The sequence below is a fragment of the Pteropus alecto genome, unplaced genomic scaffold (assembly GCF_000325575.1).
Source record: "Pteropus alecto unplaced genomic scaffold, ASM32557v1 scaffold76, whole genome shotgun sequence".
NCBI classification, from domain to species: domain Eukaryota; kingdom Metazoa; phylum Chordata; class Mammalia; order Chiroptera; family Pteropodidae; genus Pteropus; species Pteropus alecto.
Window position 1 is genome coordinate 28,742,876 of NW_006443138.1, and position 23,552 is coordinate 28,766,427.

The window sequence follows — 23,552 nt, forward strand, 5'->3', positions numbered from 1 at the left end:
GCTGGTAGAAGGACAAAAATAGATGATAAATAAGTATATGCTTTCACTCAGGTTGGAAAACATGTATATTGACAGTTAGAACATGACATAGTATATAAGCAAGTGTTGAATTATATAACAAAGTATAGATTTAAACTGATGAGGAATTTCAGAGAATGGAGAAATTAAATGGGCTAAAGTTATTGAGATGACTTTGAGAGGAAGTTGATCTTAAAAAGGCAAGATTTGATATTGGGCAGTTTTCATGTGGAGCACAGCATAAACAAAAGCAAAGCTGTTTTTGACATCTTAGAACTTCTGTTAACCTTTAATCAGAAAACAATAAATCAGTGCTTTACTGTAAAGTCCAGTGCCTGGGAATAGTCCATGTTTATGCATGCTATATGTAAATATTTCTGTATCCCTTCTAATTCTATAACCTGAAATTTGGGAAAATACCTGTAAAGACCAATCTGTGAACCAATGAACATGGGTCATTACACTTTGTCTAGTAAAACATGTCAGATTGCCAGTGATCAGATTAAGCATTTTTTTTTTAAACTGCTAATATTTTACAGAATTTATGTATTGTACATTTTTAAAAGAACCTGTATCTTCCCTTTGTTTGTATAATTATGTATCATATATGCTTTTTATGCATCTTCATGTCCACATTTGTACTCTTTTATAGTCTCCATCACACCCAGGAACTGCTCTATGAGAGCACAAAAGACTTTTTGCAACTCAGATTTGAAAACCAAAATAAGGAGAAATCGTGGATGCTTGAAAAGGATCAATTAATGTCAAAGATTAAGCAATACAGAGTACAGTGTAAGAAGAAAGAAGATAAAATTGGAAAAGTTTGGCCAGTTCATGAGAGTCATCACAAGGAAAATGAATATATTAAGGTAGTTTCCGTATATCTTACAGAAATTGTATATTTTCAACTATTGATTGATTCATTCATTTATTCATTAATTGAACAAATATTGATTGCACTCCTTCTGTGGCCTAGGCTCTGGAGCTACAGCAATAAATAAGCTAGACCAGGTCTGCCTTCATGGCATTTACATCTTAATGGCTAAAGAACAGAAACATTAATAACCAAGAAAATAATAGATTATAAAAAAGTGATATTAAGGAATTAAAAGGATTATTTGAAGATTATATGTAGCTACTGGAAGTCTACTTTTGTAGAGAAGCACAAGGATACTCTCCTTCCTAAGTCTGGTGTTTTTACTGAGACCTGAAAAATGGGAGCTTGCCATACAGACCTAGGGAAGAGCAGGTTTAAAGGCCCTGGAGAATGCTCAAGGAGGAAGTGATACCCAATGAGGTTGGAGAGGTGGCCCTCCGTGGTTGGCTGTTGCCTGCCCCTCTAATCTCTTTGTATACCTCTTCCTCTTTGCTTATTTCTCTACAACCACAACATCCTTCCTTTTCCTTGAACATATTCCAGGGCCTTTAAACTTGCTCTTCTCTCTGCCTGGAATGCTCTTCCCCCGAGTCTGTATGTAAGGAAGTAATGTGATCTGATTTAGGTTTTCAAAGATCATTCTGGCTGCTCAGTGGAACATGTATAATAAATGCTGTTCTTGATGTTTCTTTCTTTTTAAAGAAGAACTTTAGCAATGTGCCCCAAACATATACAGTATCTACAGGGGATTGGTCCCTGCAGACACAAAAATCCATGGATGCCCAAGTCGCTTATATAAAATGGCATAGTATTTGTATATAACCTGTGCCTATCCTCCCATATACTTTAAATCATCTCTATTTATAATACTTAATGCAATGTAAATAGTATGTAAATAGTTGTTATTACTGTATCATTTAGGGAATAATGACAAGAAAAAGAAAGCCTGTACATGTTTGGTAGGCCTAAATACATGGCACATGTCAGTAACAACATAACTTTTTTTGGAATGTTTTTGTCCCTTGGTTGAATCCGTGGATGTGGAACCTGGGGATATAGAGCCAACGTTTTTTTTTTTTAATGGAACGCTTCACAGATTTGCTTGTCATCCTCGTATAGGGGCCATGCTAATCTTCTCTGTATGGCTCCAGTTTTTAGTATATGGGCTGCTGAAGTATGCACCGACTGTATTTTTATATCTTACTTGAGACAGTTCTGACCTCTATTATTTACTCTTCCCAGAGCCAAAAATATTTATTTTAAAGAATTTCTACTTTGTACACTTTAGAAAAAGATTAAGGGAATCCTCTTGTTCTACAAAGTTCCTCGTTCCTTAACTCATTTTGCACTTCTGGAAATCCTTTCTTTCCTTTCTTTACCTAAATGTTATTTGAATTACCTAAGGTATAGAACTATTATTTTTTTCTCTTTTAACCTGCAGTCCCTAAAGGACAAGTTAGCACAAGAGAAAAAGCTGTCTAACATGTACCAAGAGCAGTGCATTTCCCTAGAAGAACAACTTGCCCGAATTCGTGAGGAAGAGGGAGTGAGGAGAGAGATCTTCAAGGTACAAAGTTCTCTGCTTCTTATGATGGAGTGAGAAGTCAGATGGCTTGGGGAATACTTCCCTCGTCTTCATAAATGCCTTCCCATTTCCTTACATTTAGGATCGCTCTAACAAGATGGGGAAGCGTTTACAGGTAATGACAAAACGCTATCAGGCCTTGGAGAATCGGCGTATCTTGGAAGTGGAAGGCTTTAAGACAGATATTAAGGTTCTCCGGCAGAAAATGAAAGACTTGGAGCAAATGCTCTATAAGGTAATTGCTGATTCTAAATTACTAAAAGGGAGAAAAGTGGTGCAGGTGAGGCTCCTCAGAAGAAATATGTTCTGTTTCCCTGATGGTAGGTACTAATGGATCACCATCCTTTAAGCCTCACTAAAATCAATTTAACGAGTACAGCTAGAAGGAAGACAAAAATAGGCTGAAATAATTGACTACATCGTTATACTACCATCTAAGCTAAACTTAGAAATTTTTATCCCAATTTAAGAACAGATGAAAAGAATGTGTCTGTTTTACAAATAGAGAAAGTGAATAATTGAGAAATAAATGTTTTCCCTATCAGAAACAGCTTTATGTAGAATCAAAGTTGCCTCAAGAGCCTTCTTAAAGAGTTTTAACCGGTTATTTATGTATCCTGAATGATCACTGTGTCCAAAGAAAGTTGATTATTGAAAAGAAGAGATGCTTTCTTTCATACTTTGGTAAATTTACCAGTAATGTTTATATTGGTCTCTTCTTTTTACCCATTGTTTATTGATCTTTATCTCAAGGCTCCTTTACTGTTGTGCTGGAAAGCAGAGTCTCATGCTATCTGCTGTAATTTTACTCTCCATTTTCCTTTTAGTCACTAAACAAACTTAAGGATTGAATTAATTTGTATACCAAAAGTCTCATAAAAGGAGCCAGGGTAGCCTGGTCTTTATGACCGATTTCTCTCCCCTGGAGTATGCTGTAATCATTTCTTCTTTTTTTCCAAAACTCTAGGCAACATTTAATGCCCGGGCAAACCAAGATCTTGCCATTCTGTGTGAGGTCCGTGACAGCAATAGACGGGCACATAAGATACAAGGAGAACTGAAGAACCTAAAGTCCAAAGTATTTGGTCTGGAGAATGAACTTAGACTTTGTTGATGTTTACTTTTAGAGGTGGCTCTCACCTGTAATGAGTCTGCTTTCTGAAATCTGAGACAAAGGTCATCTTCTTCCAAAAACTGTAGGCAGAGTTGACTAGAGTGGTGTTATCCATTGTTATAAAGGGTGAAGAATCAGGGACCACAAAAAAAGCCTTTCTTTCATGCTAAGCTTTATAATTTTTGCTGACCTATTAACCTTTTTTGTTTTTTTGGTCTGGATTATAACCTAAATTACCTAGAGAAATTCGTACATTATCTCCCCCATTTGTAATGACAGGGATTTTTGTTTGTTTGTCTGTTTTTAAAGAAGACACTGATGATCAAATGGGAGGGAGGCTGGGGGACAGTGTGAAAAAGGTGAAGGGATTAAGAAGTATAAACTGGTAGTTATGAAATAGTCAAGGGGATATAAAATGTAGTGCAGGAGTCAGTAATATTGTAGTAACTATGTATGGTGTCAGATGGGTGTTAGACTAATTGGGAGTTGCTTTGTAAATTATATAAATGTCCAACCATTGTGCTTTGGTTATAAATTATAAAATGAATTTAAATAATATAGAATGTCAACTGTAATTGATAAATAAAAGAAAGACAGTGACAGTGAAAATCTAGGAGGAAGAGATTTTTGCTATGAGCTTGGCTGAGTGTCAGTGGGAGGAACACTTTTCCTGAGGAGATAAAGGTATCAGATCACAATTGTCAAATATGAATAGACAGTAATTCTGCTATTTAACTTCAGTTCTGAGCTGTGAGACCTGAATTACTTTCTTGGACGCCCAACCTCATGAAGTTTCACCAGAGGGCACTAGAGACCCTACTCTTAAGCAAAGTATTTAGGAAAATAAAGGTGCCACTTTGGTAAGAGTGAGTAAAATGTAAATGATCCTTATATGAAAAGTTCAGTATTTTACTAATAACATGTTTTTTAAAAAAATAATGTATCTATTTTAAATTGTTTTTCAATAAAATATGTAATTGATGAAAATATTCTCTTTGAGTTTTCTGTAATTTCTTTTAATTAAAACTACATTTATACTGTTAATGACTCAGTTTACTTATTTATACCATGGCTTCGCAGTCCTGTGCAATTATTAAAGTTTTCCAAATGCGTCCCTTGAAATCATCTGGTGTTGGAAGTAACAGATCATACCAAAGGTGGTGGCACTAAAACTATCCATTTTTTCCATCTGTGTCCTTTTTTAGACACATTGCTATGCATTTTAATTGTGTGTGTACCTGGACAGCCTCTGAGAAATCAGTTGGTCTTAGCTTAATGTGGCATCATAATGATTTACCCAGGTCAAAGCAAAGAACTTATGTTTTCATATTTGTGTTAAGAAGAGTAATGATTAAGTGGTTAGTAGGAGATGCTACCTTCTTTTAAAAGCCTGTGAAAGCAGATCAGATTTTTTTCACTAATAAATTGGGATGGGAATTTCCAAAGGGACCAGTCCTGGGCTTTAGAGGGATGTACATAAGTGGATGGTTCTTCCTTTGTTCTAACACTTAAGGAATTGGCTTTTCGTGACTGTTGCTGTTTTGATGCTGGGAAAAACAAGACCTATTAAATCATAGAATTTCATGGTAAGAAGGAATCTTAGAGATCATATAATACAACTTTTAATATGAATATGACTGAGGCCAGCCACCATTAACTTCAGCAATCAGTGAATTGTCACTAATACCCTGGCCTCAATTCCAATGACATTCATCTTCATATTAACAGCCCACTAGCGTAGTTACTCTCTAAACTTCATCATTAGTTAAAACTACTCCATCATCAATAAGCAGTATAAAGTAGTAGATAGAGCCTACTTGGGCTTTAGAGAATCTCAGATGTAGGTTCAATCATGCCTCTTACTAAAACTCTCCAGGCTCTAGTCTCTTCATCTATGAAATAGAAATAAACCTACTTTCTTCATTCAGCAGGGTGATTGTGAAGATTAAGAAAGAGAAAATTAGTATCCAGAATATGTAAAGAATTCTTAAAATTTAGCAGTAAAAAAGGACAAATGACCAAGGCATCTGAATATAGACATTTCTCCAAAGAAAATATGTGCATGGCCAATAAGCACATTAAAAGATGCTCAACACCATTAGGTATTAGGGAAATGGAAGTCAGCAATGAGATACCACTTCACACTCACTAGGTTGGCTATAATACAAAAGATAGTAAGTGCTAATGAGGGTGTGGAGAAACAGAACCTAAAATATTGCTAATGGGGATATTAAATGGTGCTCGCTGCTGCTTAGGAAAATAGTCCGACTTGCTCAAAAAGTTAAGCAGAGAGTTATCGCATGATCCAGCAATTCCACTCTAGGTATGTATCCAAGATAAATGAAAATATACACCCCCACAAAAACTTGTATACAAATGTTCAAAGCAGCATTATTCATAGTAGCCATGAAGTGGAAATGACCCAAATTGTCTTATCAGCTGGTGAATAGGTAAACAAAATCATTAGAAACAGTAGATCACTGGTTGCCAGGGGCTGAGAGGGGGAAATGAGGAGTGACTGCTAATAGTTATAGTATTTCTGGAGTGATGTTCTAGAATCAGTGGTGATGGTTGCAAAACTATACTGAAAGCCACTGAATCGCATACTTTAAAGGTGAATTTTATGTGGATCATATATCAACTTTTTTTAAAGTCCATGAAATGGCTTAATCTTGTGCCTAGCATATAGTGAGGCATTCAATTACAGTTAACTATTATCTATGTTTTGGCCTCAATTGACTTAAAATCAGTTGCCCACCATTATTAGGCAGATTCCAGGATGCATTTAATACCATTCATTCCTTCATTCAGTATTTTATTTTGAGGTGCTTTGTGTGAACTAGAAATTGTGCTGGATCTTGAGTATATAGAGAACAAGAAAACAGTCTTTGTCCTCCAGAAGTTTGTGGAAAGGTAAGTTCTAGGGATGCAGAGACGATTTAAATAAGGTCGTATTTGAGCTAAATCTTAAAAGTGAGTTCAGAGTCAGGAGTTTGGGGATTCTAGGGATATGGACAATGTGTGAAGGCATGGAAGTACAGATGTTTGGGGACGTGCAAGGGCAGGAGACAAAGTCATGTAATATAGGACATAAGAAATTGTGGAATTTTATTTAATGCAATGTAAATTTGTTAAATATTTCATGAACTTTTGCATCAATTGAAAACATTTGGGTTTATGTAAAAATGAGAAAGACAAAATCAGAAACAGCAATAGCAATTTATGCAAGAAAAAAATCATTTGAACTGCAAACTCGCTTTCTTAAAAATTAGGGGTGGAGAGGAAGCACCACACATTAATAAATAAATGAAATGTTTATTTCCTGAGAAATTCTGTACTGAAGATCAAGGTAAGGCACATTTAATATCAGAATTTAGTGCAGTATCTGCAGGAACAAAGAAAAGAATAGTGCGAAAGATCTTTAGAAAAGAGCCATCAGTGTCATTTGCTTTGCCTTTTGGAATTTCTCAAGCCTATGTATGAGTCACTCATAGTAATAACTCACCTTTTTATCCTTGAAATTTATGTGATTTTTCACAATATAAAATAGCCTCTGACTTTGTTGTTTTTGATATTATGATTCTCACTGCCTCTCTACCTATATCACACTAGTTGAGCTACTAAGATTTACTGTAATATTTATAACAGAGCAGATTATACTGTCACTGCTCACTGCATACAAGAACAGAAGAAAGGAGATGACTACAGTCCTTATCCAGAACAGAAATTCAGGGCCTGAGCTAAAGAGAGACATTAGGAATAGAGAAGAAAGGACAGATTTAAGAAACATTTAGAAGTAGAGTGAACATCTTTTTTGTGTGATGGATGAGATGTAAATGTTAAGGAAGAGTTAAGTATGGTTGTCTAAAGCTAAAGTTTCTGGCTTGGGGAATCGTGTATAGTGGCACCATTAACTGAGATTTAGCATGTATAAGAAGCAGTAGGTTTCTAGTAAATTTGACAATAGAAATAATAGAGGTCAGAAGAGACGTTAAGATTAAAGGCTGAGATTTGGAATTATTAGCCTATAAAAGATAATTGAAATGGATCCAAACCATGGATATAGATGAGATCAGAGATGGGAAGCTTATAGAATAAGAGAATAGAGCCAAGAGGAGCAAACTTAATGTTCAGAAGAGATACCTAGTAGTAAAGGAATTGTCTGAATAACAAGAAAATAGTTTTCTGGAAACCTAGAGGAATTAAATTTCAAGAAATAAGAAGCTGACAATACAGGCAAACACTGCAGAAAAATAAGGTAAATTAAAATTAAGATTTGGCAATTTAGTAACAGGTGAATTTAGAGCAATTTCAGTGAAGTGGAGATGGAGGTTGGCCCAAATTAGGTTGAGAGATGAGACAAGGAGGAAGATGGGAAGTAGCTTCAAAGTTCATAAAACTAAGGAAAGGAGTTTTGATGATTATAGGTTGAGAAAGATGTAATCATATTTATAGACTTACAAGGAAAAGGCAGAGGAAGGTATTGAAGATAGAGGAATGAGAGGGGATGTTTGTGAAGTAAGATGCTGGAGGAGAATGAGAACCAGTGCTGATGGAGGCAATAAGAATAGATAAGGGGTGATTGTCTCATTTTTAATAGAGGAAATAAAATCAAAGCCATCCACTGAAAGTGAGATGGGGCACTGATGTGATGAGAAGCTTGATGAGAAGAGTGAATGATACAATGGAAAAAACCCAATCAGGGGCAAGTGATAGAAATGTTAGGGGTAGGTCTCGATGAAGGGTTTATTAGGTTGAATTGACTGCCAGTGGAAAAATGTCTAGAATTGCAGCAAGTCACAGTCTGCTTCATGTACTTTTTCAACTTCCCAAGCAGGTAACAGCACAGAGCCAAATGGACTTAGGATAGACAGACCAATAGGAAAAAGGGTAGGTAAAGAGGTGGAGCTGAAGGGAGGGTTTGGCTACCAATTGAAGGGAGGCACTGCAAAGAAAATGTTTCGAAGGATTTTTTTTAAGTCTCTACATTAAAACATTGCTTTATGGGTCTAAGCTGTGAAGGTTTCCATTTATGGACTACTGGTAGCTTGGTTTCAAGTTAGCTCTGTGAAAAGCAAGTGTGTACACAACCCAGACTTCTGGAGCAATTACTTACCTCATGTCTAAGGTGACATCACAATACATTCATGTTATATTGTATATAGGATATCCCTCATTGTGGAAATTTTTGTTTTTTTAACTACCAGATGGTAATATTCACATCTTAAGTGGTATGCGAGTATGTGTGGAGTAAGATTGTTTCTGAGAAACCCAGTGCCCTTGCCTTAGCAGCCTTCTGGGAGCTTGACCTTCAAGTGGCATCTATTACTGCTTTTGTATGCAGATTTTGGCATTTCTGCCTCTTAGGTTCTTGGGCTACGTGGTATTTTTTTTTTTTTAAACTGAGTCAGCCTCCTTTTTTTCTTTTTAATTGGATATGAACAGACCAATCAATGGCAAAGAATATGAAGTTGAGAAATAGATCAAATTAATATGGAAATTTAGGTTAATAGAATCATCAATTTGGTGTGCTAAATATGTATTTTTTTTAGTTCAGCCAAATATTTATTATAAAATAACGTGCTTAATAAGTCATCTCACCTATATCTTATCTATCTATTTATCATCTGTCTGTCTGTCTGTCTATCTGTCTGTCTACCTATCTACAGTATTTCCCCCCTTATGTGCGGTTTCACTTTCCACAGTTTCAGTTACCCGCAGTCAGCCATAGTTAAAAAATATTAAGCGGAAAATTTCAGGAATAAACAATTCATAAATTTTAAATTGTGTGCCATTCTGAGTGGTGTGATAAAATCTTCCACTGTTCCTCTCTGTCCTGCCCAGAACATGAATCATCCCTTTGTCTAGCATATGCTTAGCAGTTGGCTGGGTTATCAGATTTATCAGATTGATTGTTATGGTATCGCAGCGCTTGAGTTCAAATGACCCTTATTTTACTTAATAATGGACTTTTATTACTTTTATTGTAGTATATTGTTATAACTATTTTATTTTATTATTAGTTACTGTTGTTAATCTCATACCATGCCTAATTTATAAATCAAACTTTTATCATAGGTATGTATGTATAGGAAAAGACACAGTATATATATGGTTTGATACTATCCATGGTTTCAGGCATCTACTGGGGGTCTTGGAATGTATCCCCAGTGGATAGAGGGGACTACTGTACTTTTCTATTTTAGATAATTGCAGTTTCACGTGTGGTTATAAGAAATCATACAAAGCAATCCTTTGTACATTTCCCCCTGTTCCCCACCGCCAGTCAGCCACTCCATTTTGACATGGTTAGTCTGCAGTTTTCACATCCCAAAGACTCCAGATTGGACATGATGTTTCTGATGGACCTTGTGTTGGTTTTGTGACATCTTCTTCTTCTTTTTGTTCACAACTGTGATAGCCACTAAGCACTTTAGTATTTGACAATATCGGTGCTAATTTTAAAACAGTACAAATTTGATATTTCTATTTTGACTAGTCCAGAGCCTCTTAATTGGCAACCTTGCTTTGACATTTGGAAAGGGATAATTAAATATTAAATAAAGGGATCTAGAGTGTCAGATGGTTGCTGGACTTATCATGGTGATCACTCGTTAGGTATATAAATGTTGAATAACCATGGCGTACACTGGAAACTAATAAAATATTGTGTGTTAGCTATATTTTAATAAAAACCTTAAAATTAGATAAAGGAATCTAAAATCTGAATGAGCCTAATATGGTATTGTCATGAAGACTTTTATCGAATTTCATTTGGCCCCAAGTTCAATAATGAATCATGGTCGAACTGGTCAGTCTGGAGTTTTTTGAATATATTGTGATATCACCTTAGACATGAGGTGAGTAAGTAATAGCAGAGATTCCCCACTCCAACCCTGCATCTCCTGTATCACTCCTCAGGCCAGGCCAGCACCTAATAAACTTCTGTGGAAAATAGCCATGTTTTCTCTGTGCAAACAGCTCTGTTTTTTCTTGTTTCATGCCAAAGCAGTGAACTCCTTTCCCCAAAAAACAACGTTATAAAAAACTCTTCTTTCTCTATATGTTTCTCTGCTTAAATCCTCTATAATACCTTTGGGATTTTATGTTTTACCTCAACTCGGTCTGACTAGACCCTTCTTGAGTTCATCCCTCCCTGTCTCCTGGTGCATCACAGCTGGTCTCCCAGCCTCATCTCTTGAGTACCATCATTTGAGGGTGCTGCCCTGTCCACACCTGCACTGACATTGCCCTCCTCTCCTTAGCTCTCTGTCTTCATCTGACTCCTGTATCTGCTGGGCTTGCTTGCTTCTTATCTCTGAACCCTTCCCATTTGTCAGTATTGGTGTTCCCAGGATTCTGACTTATGTCTTTCCACTAGTCACCCACGTCCTCTCCCTGCACGATCTCGTGCTTTTCCATGACTCCAACTACTGACGGTGAGAATGTTTTGGGGTTTCTTTTCCTAGAGGTTTCTAAAATCAGAAGTAATCTCCCTTGAAAATACGATGGAATTTAAGGGAAAACTTACCCCCAAACAAAATATCCCACCTAGAAAGCTAAGATAACACAGGGACCGAAAAATGTATAGCTAAGGGTACCTGACATTGATGAGAAAACTAATTCAGAGATAGATTTGAAGTCTCTAAGTTCACTTTCTAAATACTCTGAAGGAAAACCGAGAGTGTGAAATGTTTTCTAAAAAGACCTGAGATCATAGAATGCAAGGTTTTCCACACACACCTCTCACCTGCACTGCAGTCCTCTTTTGGGGGTAAAAGCCTGATTGAAAAGCAGACTCTTTGTCAAGGCAGAGGCTTTTTCAGAAGTGTCGGGCAATATGAAAGTTTAGGAAGAACTTCATACTTTGCTTTCTCCAAAAAAACTTTCCCAGTGCCAAACACCTGCCCTAACTACCCTCTATCGCCACACGCATACCGTGTATGTGTATGTGGCTAATACATGAAGGAGCAGGAGAACAAAAAAACCTCCTCACATGACTAGTTTCACTGATTGTCCTTGTTCCAAATCACTAAGCTGGGTTCATCTCCTTTCCTCAGAGCTTAACTAGATGAGAATGTTCAGTTTCAATTACTTTTTACAAACTGACTTTAAATCAGACGCCCCCACTGAGCACTTCGTGTTGACCTAGGAAGGAGATGAGAGCCTCCCGCACTTCTGAGAGGGTCAGAAATCGGGGTTTTTTGTTGTTGTTTTTTGCTTTTGTCCAGACCCTAACTAACCCCTTCTTAGTCCTGACAAGCCTCAGCGTTAATGTGCTTTGCTGCCTGCAGAGGGCATTAAGAGTAGAAGAGCAATGTGGCTCTTTAATTTTCCCTCTCCCGGGCCAAGTTAAATTCCTGACAACCACATACAGTGGGGATTTTTGTTTTCTTTCTTCCATCCCCAGTCCGGGTGGCGGCAGAGCTCAAAGAGTAGTCTGTTCTGGGGAAAAGACGGCGTCTGCCTTTCTCCCAAACCAGCCCTGATCAAATCCCAAGCAGCCGGTCCTTAGATAACACGACTGAGAAACCTGAAACCAACAGCTCTGACTCTCATCAGTGCCCAGCATCACCGTCTGGAAACTGAGACATGTTGCTGAGATGCCACAGTGATTGAGTGTTAAGTGGCATGGCTGGTGTTCTCTCACCAGGGTTTATAGCCTGGACCTATGAACTTAGACAAAGAAGGTTTTCAGAAAGTCTGTCTGGGGCTGGAGCACTTGAGCTGTTTTGTGGCACTCTGCACATGTACTGGCCTTTAGGATCATTGTTCTCCCTTAGCAAAGCCATAAGGTAGGTTAATACAGCCGTGCTGTCCACTTACTGGGTTGCCTGCAGCATTCCCCACAGGTGAGTGCATTCAGTTGTGTTTGAAGCGAAGGAAGGAACACACCCATGCTCCATTTCTGCTTTATTAGGGGAGGGCATTCTTAAATAAATGGGTTTAGAAGATGCAGAGCCTCAAATGAATGGAGAGTAAGAACATTTTCCATTATTAGGGAGTGTTTATTGAATGCCTTCTGGGCTGGACACTACAGAAGGAGTACATATTATAGAATGTAGAACAGATGTGGTCACTGACAAGCCCTGCTGGGGACTGGAGGAGTTGTGAAGTAAGGAGTGGGAGGCATACATGAAAGAGTTTCCTTCTCTAGGATGAAAAAATGGGGGTAGGAAATCCAGTTTGGCTCAGAGGCCTAGAGACCTATAGCTTATTCGGAAAATGCTGAGATGTGCTGCAGAAGGTGGTGCCAGAGAGCTAAGGCATGCAAGAAAGCTGCCCCTGAGTCCACCATCTGCACAGCCTCCCAAAGGGAGTGTGTATACCAGTGTGTGTGCATTCATAGTGGTGGGAACCAAGCCTGTGGAATGTGTCCTAGGGAGAAGAGGAGGAAGTACCAAGAGTTCACTCAGAGGTATGGGCACTACGGGCCATGGGCCTGGAGCCATGGTGAGCCACACAGCTTCTAACATCAAACACGTGCCAGGACTTAGAAGGTCTCTCCCTTTCCGAAAAAGAAGACAGCTGCCTCCAGCAGTAGATCAGAGCAGTCCTTGGACAAGAAGACTGCCATCCCTTGGCTTACCCCGGCCCCATCACAGAAGGCTGGTTCTGCTGTGGCTAAAGTAGATTTGCTGGAGGAGTTCCAGAGTGCCCTTCCAAAGATTTAAGAGCCACCCAATTCTCTCGCAGAAGAAGGGCCCCAGAAGAATGCCCCACAGAACTCCACTCAGGCTCATTCAGAGGATAAATGCTCTGGAGCATCCCAGAAGGTGCCAAAGAAAATGGTGGTGATTGACTGTGAGATGGTGGGCACAGGACTTCAAGGGACATTTCAGTTCTTTGGCTTGATGCAGCGTCGTCAACTACAACAGAGACAGCTCTGTAGTTGGTGAGTATGTCCTCCCCGCTGCCACACTGTGGACTACCGCACCAGATGGAGTGGTACCTGGAAGCAGCACGTGGTGAATGCTACACCCTTCAAGATTGTTCGAAGCCAGATCTTAAAGATAATCACAGGGAAGATTGTAGTGGGGCATGCCATCCACGTCTTCAAAGCCCTTTAATATTTCCACCCCTCCCTAACAAGTAGGCCAACTGCCAGGAGAATGCTACCATGTCTCTGAAGCATTTCACCAAGAAGCCGCTGAGCCAAGATGTCCAAGTTAGGAAATGTAGACATTCCTCTGTGGAGGACGCCCAGGACACCATGGAGCTGTACAAGCTGGTTGAAGTGAACTGACTGCAGCACCTGGCCCAGAACCGTCTAAAAAGTTAGCAGCAGTGGGGTCGCTGGTGACGAGAGGGGATAGTGGCAGCACTTCACCCAGGAGAGACAGGGCAGGGGACCAATGGACAGTTCTACCAGCTCCACACTTTTGGAAGCTAGCATTGTTGGGGAGAGGGAGGCTCCACCCCAGACTTAATAGCCACTGAAATTTCACCTCAGGTGTTGTGTTCTGTGTCTGGTCAACTGTCCCATGGAAGGAGGAAGCCTCCACGTCAGCATCCAGTCCTATACTGTTTACCTCTTGAATGGTGCTAACCATGGGGCCCAGGGTGCTTTGTCCTAGTCAAGCCATTTGATGTTCAAAGGGTAAGGTATACTGGGAAATGTAGTTTCCCAAACTGCCTTATTGCTAGGGCAGCCATATGTCCCATTGTATGCCTTTTGTTCTCGGGTCATTAACAGCACCCTCTTTCTCTCTCAAAAGTATCCTGGTTGGATGATAAAATGCATGATCACATTAAATATCTCTACATCTAGTCTGTAGACAGAGTCTACATCTAGTCTGTCGCGATGTCACCTGTTCTTCCCACCCTGACTTCCAGAGGAGCTATCCCTGCTGAGGTTTAGTTCCTAGAGTTACGAAGCAGTAGTGGCAAGAGTATGACTTGGAAAGCAACATCTCGGCTTTTCTATTTAGGAAAGTAGCCTCCTTCCTAAAACAATAGAGGATTTCTTTAATTTAGTTTCCACTTGGTAGGTTAAAAAAGAACTTATAGCGTTTTAGTGGTTTTTACTCCTTTACTTTGCTAAACCAAGCCTGTAAACACTCAAATTATTCCGTTGATAAATTTTCATAATGTAAAAAAAAACAAAAAACAAAAAACACATGCTGGGACTCAGGAAGCTACTCAGAGCTGTGGGTCATTATACCTTAGCTTCAGCTTTAAGCCCCTCACCATTATCTGTGGTAGCAGATTGCAGGATACAGACAGGAGAAAGGGTCTTTCTAGAGGAGGGTAAAAGAATGTTTTTCTAGTGGGGTTTACTGGTCAGAGAGAGGTGAAGCTTTAGGGAAGTCTCATTTAGCCCCTGTTTCAGCACCAACTAATGAGCAACCAAGAGCGCTATTTATTCTTTTCTCCTTGTAGGTTTCCCAGTGACAAAGCAAACCTGAGTGGAGGAGAATAATTGGTATTACTCAGTTGAAAAACCCACAAGTCAAAGTTAATTTTTGAATTGAATAATTGCCTGTTGACATTCTGGGGAATCCTTTTCCCCGGGGGAGGAAGGCAGGAAGAAAGCTGGCAATGATTAGAGGCACTCATACTGCAGACTGGAAGGGGAAGCAAGACCCAGCAATAGATGCCAGACTAAAGCTTTGAAACACATAGTTCTGGTTTGGGTCACATCTCATGCTTGAGGACCATATAGACAACTTGTTCGCTTGCGAGGAAGATGAAGTCATAAGCTCCCAGTACATAAATTCCCTGGGATCTGTTCTAGCCAATGTGCTTTGTTCTAAAAGCCTAACATCTTTGACTTCTCTTCATATTTTCTTTGACTCTCTGTGATACTGTTAGGTAATTAGTCAGACATGAGTGACAGGGGAACAAAGGAATAGAGGCCTAGCCTAGAGCCCACCCAAAGAACACCCTGTTGGTAGTTAGAGAATTCTTTCTGTATTCCCAGAGACAAAGGACAGGAGGGCCATAATCTATAGCTGGTTTAACCTGGCCACAGATGTGTGTATGTGCGTGCATGCGAGTGCAGAAAGTACTATCCTAACCTGCCCACAACCTCAGCCTCTTTATACCGTCATTATACCAAGTTTATTCCTGGAAGGTCATGAATCTAATTATAACAGACTGAATTCTGGGTAAGCACATGTGCACTAGGCAAACAGTTATATTGCAGCCAAGTGTCAATCAAAATGACCTCGCTTTGTAACCATCCATCACAGCCCTAATATAACGCAGACCTCTCTCCCTCCCTCGAGGTTACAGCCCTCTTCACTGAGACCTGCTCCTCCCTTGGATCACACTCTGTCTTTTATTTCTTTTATATTTTCACCTCCCAAATTCTACAGGGCTACAGCCTTCCTTAGCATGGCCTGTGTGCTTCTAAAATATACTTTAATAAATCTTACTTCTTCTAAATCTTGCTGACCTGTAATTCTTTGCTATGTTGGCAGGAAAGAATGGAGGAAAAACGCTAATTGCACTTCTGCGTCATTATCCGCCACCCCGCCCCGTTGCCGTTGGGGTGACACCGGAGTTCAAATCGCCCCTAACGGTAACAATACAGTCTTGCACACATTCTTCCATTGGGAGGATAAATATTCATATGCTTCCCTATCTAGTATGCAACTATTTAAGACCACAGGTGGAGAGACTAAGCTTGGTCAGAGCTCACAAAATTCTTTCCACCATCTAGACAGAAGGGCTCAACTATGTTGGAAATCAAGAGAAGCAGCCAATAAGAAGCATTCACTGAGAGTTTCCACCTTTTATCAAGATTGGCCTCCATAGTAGAAACTCTACAGAAAGATTCTTAAAAGATGGACGCATGGAAAGAAGTGATTGGAAAAAGATCTCTTCAGAGCAGAACGGGAAGCATTGATTGGTGGGGTGGGGTGGGGGAGAAGGATGAGAAGAATTATCATGTGTCTGGGTGAGTTATAGATGTGCTGACAGTGAGTTCAGAGTTTCCAGGGTGAATATGTTTCTCCAGGGGAACTTTCAAGAAAACAACATGTGCAAAAGAAAAAAAAAGAAAAAAGAAAAGAAAAGCACTGGATCTGAAGTCAGGAAACCTGAGTTTGAGTCTCATCTAAAATATGAGTCTCCTACGTCACCTTGAGCAAGTTATTTTAAATCTCTAAGCCCATTTCCTTATCTGTAAAATGAAATCAGTGAAACCTGAGGCTTTGGGTATGGACGATTTACATGAGTTGAAATAGATAAAGCAAATAAATGCTTACCAAGACGACCAAGATACTTGGAAATAACTTTAGCACTATTCTTTTCTCTCTTAGGAATTCTCTCAAAGGAACTCAGTCCTCCCATGTCTCAGTCTAGAACATTGATTTAGTGATGGCCCAGAGATCTTTGCTGATATCCACCTAAGAGCATCCAAACATATAGAGAAATTTTATAAAAATTTATTTGAGCCAAAAAGAGGATACACCTGGAAACAAGATCTCAAGAGATTGAGATAAATGCTTCACAGAATAACAGTTTGCAGCTTCTTCTATGCATTTGAAATTAAGTAGGTATCCTTGAAATACATTTGAATAACAGAGAAGCTCCTAAAGCATAAAAAGAGAGTGAGGGTCTATAGGGTCATAGATTATGGAAGGTCAGGCCAGAGAAGGAGATCTCTTGGTACAATGGAAAAAGGACCAGAGGCTAAACATCTGGTTCTAGTTCTGCTTCCATCACTTACTGGCCATGTGAACTTGATGCAGGTCACCTTGAAGAAACTGAGGCTTATTAAGTTTGTTTGTAAATGGAGAATACCTCCCCTGCTATTCTCATGTGGGCGTTGAAAATAAAACACATGTAATACAGATGTAAAAATGCTCTGTAAGCTCAAAGGTGCCACATTATAGTGTATATGTCTTGTCATAGGAAATGATAAGGGTGGTACTGGGGTCATGGGATTAGCATATTCTGATATCTGTATAGATAGAGTAAGAATTGCTCAGGTTACAAGAGTTCAACCATACCTAGTGGTCACTGGACATCTTTTCCCTTTGAATTCTCTACAAACCAGAACATTCTTGTCCTTGGGCTAGCCTTGGCCCATTTTAGAAAGCTTAGCTTGACCTATCTTACAAAACCTGTGTAATTTGGGAGAACCTTTGTGGTTGGACCTGACTCTGACATCCTTACTAAGACAATGACCAGAGCCCATCCCATCAGTTTTACAGGTGACATGATGGAAATTCTTTTTCCTTTAGGGTACAATTTCTATAATGTGACCCTGGGCCATTCTGAGTTAGATGCTGAAGTGGGAGAGCAAAAGGACAGTGAAAATCATCAGAACAACCAGTGAGTATCCAGTTAAACTGACATGACAAATGAACAGACATTGGTGGCAATATTGTGCCATTAAAATTTGTCACCATGAATACATCAACTCACATATATAGCTCTGGATCTGAAGGAGGATGACAACTAGCTCAATTGATTGAGAATAGAATTTGTGTTTCAAAGTCCAAATCCTCCCCTGCCATGAAATGGATGCAGAATAGGGCAAATTTCCCTGAGTGTGTGTGTGTGGTGGGGGGGGGGGCGGGAAGGAAAGGGTGGATCAAGCCCTACACTGAGAGAAGAGGGTTCTTTGGCAGAATGTGTAGAAAGAATTTAACACACGTGTCAAAGTTAGGGTGAAAAGGAAAGTTTATTAGAAATAGGGCAACACTCCACAGGCAGAGTGCGGTCTCCTCTCAGAGGCAAAGAGCGAGAGAGCCTGAGAGAGATGTGGACAGTGAAAGACACTAAGTGTGGCAGTGAGAGGAGCCCCGAGTGCTCGGGGAATTCAGTTTATACATCATTCTTAGTTCCTGTGAATTATAATTTGAAGACCTCGTTTACTCGTGTCCTTTGATATGGACATACAGTGAGAAAGAGGAAGGGGTAGAATATGTAGGGTGAAAAGGTACGAATATGTAGTATGAAAGGCCCGCTGGCAGTTCCCAGCCTCTAATCCATAGGGTTCCTCGTGGTTTTAGCATAGGGAATGAATGATTTGATTTTGTGTAGTGCAGCCACTTAAAGACTCTGTTTTTGCTCTTTCCTCTTCACAGTTGTGGGGAATGGATTGCTAGCAATCCCAGCGGAAATCGTCCTTTGTTTTGCAGGTGTCCTGGCCTGGCTGCAGAGCTCATCATCATATTGTAGTCTCTGAATGTAGCTTGATTCAACACTTTAGTTCTCTTGCCTCTTCCCTACATTAAAATCACTAGGAGTCAAAAATGAATTTGGAGCAAACAGGCTGAAAGCAGGGGCTGGGTGTGTGAGGGCTATCTCAGTACTGAGGAGGCAACCACGGCAGGAAAGAGAACAGAAGAGGGGGTGAGAAGAGCCACAAGGGTTTCCTGGTCTCCTCACCCCACTCCACCCCTGTACCCTCTCGCCATAAGCAAGGAAAGGAATAATCTGTTTAAGGTATAACGAGTGAGAAGAGGAAGGCGCAGAATGGGGAGGTCTAGAGTGATCTCTTTCCTTTTCTGAATTTCTCTGGAATTTGCTTTTTGGACTAGAAACTCGGCCTTTAAAATGTCAGATTTCTTTTTCTGTGGAATATCTTTTCTCCTCAGCTAACGGCATGCTCTCTGTTTTATATCTCTTCCAGTTCCCACATAATAGATACTTCAAGAGTTTGGTTGATTGAAGTGATTGCGTATTTTTCTCAGAAGGTTCGTTTTTGAGGCATGTTACCATGACAAAGTCCTTAAACTGACTCAACCTTCCATCCAGTCTCGTTGTTCCCAATGAGAGAGAGACTCCATTTACAGGGACCCTGGTCACCTCCCACCTGCCTCAGCCAAGCTCGTACATGCTGGCTGCTCTTGTCTTTTGGTGAGAAAGAGCATGGGAAGTGGCACACAGCTGTGGTTTGAAACTTCACAGAGACATTTCACTGGGGCTATTATTAGAGAATTGTTCTTCAGATTCACCTTTTGCTAAAGAACTACCCTGAAATTTCTGGGAGATGTTCCCTCCAAGGGCTACCTTCACCCTCAAACATTACTGAATGCCAAATGGGTACTGTGCTATGAAGAGGAGCAGAGTTTGCCACCCCAAAATATGCCACTTTGGGATATTATTTTAGGCTAGTTATCTTTAAGAAAAAGTAGACCTGAGAGAAGCTCTGAAAACCAAATAGAAGTTACCCTTTGTAAAAAAGGATATTTACATTTGTAACGGTTTAAATCTTCATAATAATATTATCTTCTCTGTGCTTACCCTAGCAAGCTCCCATAACTGACTCTCCACCCCCAGAATCTTTGTCTTTAGCAAAAGGTGATGGCTTCCACCATTTTTTTTTTTCTCACTGCCTCTTTGATCAGGTTTTTATTCAAAATTAGCTGTCTTAAAGTCATTTGACTTTTATGGAATAAACTAATTTCAGTTTATGCCACAGGCTTCTTTTCTTCTGTGGTGGGTTTCTTTTCCACGGGCTTCTTTTCAGCTGCTGGTGTCTTGGTAGCTGCAGCCTTTTTTCCCCATCAAAGGCTTCTTCTGCTTCACAACACTAACAGCCTTCTTTCCTTTCTTCCCTATCACAGGCTTCTTGCCTGGAACCCGCTTCTTCTCATTTGATGTGGCTTCTAGCACTGCTGCTGCTTTATCTACCCAGAGCCTGTGGTTCTTGGGCTGGTGAAGAATGGTGTTCCGGTGCACGGTCTTTGCCTATGGATTTAGCTTCAACACGATTCTCAGGTTTTTCAGTGGATTCTTTTTTAGGACTCTGCGTGGTGCTCGGAGGGTTCTCTGGATCTCTGGGCTTTTCAAGATTCTGCTAAGGTCTATATTGAGAATCTTGTGCATGGGAGAGTTGTAGTTACTCTCGAGGGAGGCAGTTTTTCGCCAAGTGCCATACACCTTTTTTTATATCATTCCAGACCTTAAGTTTCTTAAAAAGCAAACGGCCTCCTTGGTCTTCTTGTAGCCTTCAACTTTTTATCTTCAACCACCAAAGGAAGTTCAGGAACTTCCTCAATACAATGACCTTTAGACATGACCAGTGCTGGTAAGGCCAAGGCAGCCAGGACAGAGCAGACAGCATTATCACTTCTGTATTGTGTTTGCTTTGTGGTGCCAACGGTGCCAGGTTTTGGTTGGTGCAAACATGAGGCCTCCGTGGCACATATTGCCAAAAGCACCCTGGCTAGAATGATGAGTCCCACTGCCTCGAACTCTGGAAATTTGAGCCCCAGTTCTGCCAGTACCCCATGACCTAGTACTGGTTTGATGACCTGCTAATTCACTGACAGCATAGGGCTGTCTATTGTTTTTGCGCAAGTTGGTGTGAAAAAAATTCACAATATAAGGTTGATGGGAGCTTTGAACACAGCTGACAAAGTGACATTTTTGCCAGATGATTCCCGCATTTCGGAGTACACCAGTATCAGTGGACGAGCACATACCATGGCAGGGAGAGGAGAAGGCCGCGCTCCTCTCAACTTGGTGTCTCCCACAGGAAAAAGCGGCTTCCACCATTTTGATTACTCAGTTTTCCTGGGTCTCTCTCATTTGTACAGAAAGTATACATGTCATTAAACTTAAATCTGTTTCCCTCCTGCTAATTTGTCTTGTGTTAATTTGGTTATTAGCCCATCCAGAAGAGCTTGAAGTGTAGAGGATAATTTTTCCTCCCCAATGTGCTACATACTTAGGATATGAAGTTCCCACGTTTGAAGCCTCACAGTGAAGTTGGGGAACAAGAGTTACACATAAAAGTGAACCTGAACATTATGGAGTTTCCTCAAAAAACCGAGAATTGATCTACCATATGATCCAGCAATCCTTCTGTTGGATATTAGTTTTCCAAAGACTTGAAAACTAATATCCGAAAAAATATTTGCACACTGATGTTCATAGCAGCATTATTCACGGTGGCCAGGACATGGAAGCAACCGAAGTGTCCTACGAAAGATGATTGGCTAAAGAAGCTGTACATATATGCGATGGAATATTACTCAGCCATAAGAAGAGATGAAATACTGCCATTTGCGACAACCTGGATGGACCTCAAGATAATCATGCTAAGTGAAATAAGCCAAACAGAAAAAGTTGAAAAACCACATGATATCACTTATATGTGGGATATAAACCTAAAAGCAACAAACGAACAGGATAAACAGAGATTAGAGATTCATGGATATGGACAATAGACTAGTGGTTATCAGAGAGTGATGGGGAAGAGGGAGGTAGATGGGGTAAAAGGGGTCAAACATATGGTGACATTAAAGAATTAAAAATAAATAAATAAATATTTTAAAAAGTGAGTTTGTATGTATCAGCAGGCAGGGCCCACTGTAAAAACTAAAGCTCCAAGGATAGTGGAGTTGCTCAGAATTGGGCTCATCCAACAAAGCTTCATAGAACCCAAAATGGACCTTGAAGAAAGAATCAAACCTGACCAACTAAAAAAGAAAATGTGTTGAAGAGCAGTGAATAAATTCATTTTAGCTAGAGCAGATTTCAGATGGTCACAAAGTTGGAAAAGATTCTGGAAGGCCTTGGATTCAGATTTACGGTTTGCATTTTAGTCAATAAGCACTAGGAAGCCATTAAATACTTCTAGCCAGGTGTATAAACATGTTAGAGATTTAAATTTAAATTTAAAGACTATATGGTGGTAGTGGAGAGTATGGCTGCGGTGGGGTGGAAGAGCCTGGAGTGCAGGGAGCTAAAGTTACAATAGTCCACTAGAGAGGACTGGACTGTTGAACATCCAAGTAAGGTGATAGCAGAGAGAAGGGAAAACATAGCACTCGATTCTGTGAACGTCCGTCTTGGAAAAGTATTTGCATGATATTCATTTAATTTTAAAATGTCAGAATGCTTTCTATTCTCCACTTTTTCCGTTGGTTCTCGACCATTTTCCCTAGGAGAAAAAATGGAAAATAAAATTGCTTTGTCACCTGCTGTATGACCTGAGGCAATTCACCTTGCTCCTCTAGACCTTAATTATCTCTTTTAAATCAGATGTTTTACCTGCCTGAAGGCAGGGAACTGGAATACTACAGAATGCCTTGATGATCTTTTCAACTCTAGAATGAGTTTCTTTTTTGATTTTTAATTCTCCAGAACCCTCTAACATCGACTTTTGCCCAACACCTATTTCATCCTAGTCTGGGAAAAGTCAATTGGGGTTCATCCTGGGGGCCATATAACTTCCTAGTGTTTCCTGGAGGTGTGGTTGAGGCTTAGAAGGAAGTATCTTCGAATCAGACCTAGAAGATGAAACTATGGCTGAATTAAGTGGCCATTGCCTTCCAACCATCATGTTTACTCTTGTTACCTAAAATAGTAAGTGAGGTCGGTGTAGGCCACGAAAGGCCCTGAAACCAAAACTTCATACGTCACCCCATCATGTACCTCCACTTCTGCTTGGGGAGCAACACCTACTGGTGCCTGCCTGGGCAATGCCTCAGTTTCCCTCAGAGTCCGGAAGGTAACTCGCCCCCACCTACGCCCCAACCGTCCCTCCATCCCTTGTCGGGACGTGTGGGGGCGGGGCCGGGGGGGGGACAGGGGGTTGCCAGTTACTAGTTTACTGGCCCCACTTCTTGCTGCCCCAGGTAGGCCAGAGGGTCTCTTGCCCCTTCCCAGGGCTCGTCGGGGGCGGGGCTCACCTGTGCCTCGGGGGCGGGGCCTGGACAGGTGGGTGCACTGTTGCAGCCGAGGCTGGGAGAAAGCCGGAGCCGGAGGGGGAGAGAGGAGAGGCGGGTTGGCGCGCACCTAGGGAACCTCTGGGTGGGCAGTGTGTGCGAGAGAGCCAGCGGGTAGGGAGGGAGGCAGCGCGCCTGCGACGAGGAGAGGCGTGGAGAGGAGAGCCGCGCGCGGAGGACAGTCGGGGAGGAGGATCCGGGCTCCGCTCCTGGAGAGACCTGGGGCCCGGGCGCGGAGCATGAGCCGGCGCCCAGCTGGAGGGCGGCCGGGGGAGACGGCCTCGGCGCAGTCCTGAGACGCTGGGCTGGGGCTGGGAC

General features: G+C 40.7%; 2 protein-coding genes, 1 non-coding gene and 2 pseudogenes across 6 annotated transcripts in view; 3 read left to right on the forward strand and 2 right to left on the reverse strand.

The window, feature by feature from the left end:
• The window catches only part of CCDC77 (coiled-coil domain containing 77), a 25,083-nt gene extending 20,500 nt beyond the window's left edge, over nucleotides 1-4,583 (forward strand). For all 4 annotated transcript variants that reach the window (XM_006923873.3, XM_015598556.2, XM_015598557.2 and 1 more), the window contains 4 exons: nucleotides 671-887; nucleotides 2,337-2,462; nucleotides 2,563-2,715; nucleotides 3,448-4,583. In XM_006923873.3, the coding sequence (XP_006923935.1) occupies nucleotides 671-887; nucleotides 2,337-2,462; nucleotides 2,563-2,715; nucleotides 3,448-3,594 (643 nt within the window). In that variant the 3' untranslated portion in view covers nucleotides 3,595-4,583. The remainder of the gene's footprint in view (nucleotides 1-670; nucleotides 888-2,336; nucleotides 2,463-2,562; nucleotides 2,716-3,447) is intronic.
• On the reverse strand, nucleotides 1,970-2,077 carry LOC112472540. The gene has a single exon (XR_003043644.1). It is a non-coding gene; the product is annotated as a U6 spliceosomal RNA (small nuclear RNA).
• Nucleotides 4,584-12,819: 8,236 nt separating the features above from the next.
• Nucleotides 12,820-19,262, forward strand: LOC102884368 (annotated as a pseudogene).
• A 617-nt stretch (nucleotides 19,263-19,879) lies between these two features.
• LOC102884632 lies at nucleotides 19,880-21,014 on the reverse strand (annotated as a pseudogene).
• A 1,974-nt stretch (nucleotides 21,015-22,988) lies between these two features.
• Nucleotides 22,989-23,552, forward strand: part of B4GALNT3 (beta-1,4-N-acetyl-galactosaminyltransferase 3) — an 89,868-nt gene continuing 89,304 nt past the window's right edge. Inside the window, exon 1 of the mRNA XM_006923945.1 lies at nucleotides 22,989-23,017. Coding sequence (XP_006924007.1) covers nucleotides 22,989-23,017 — 29 coding nt within the window. The remainder of the gene's footprint in view (nucleotides 23,018-23,552) is intronic.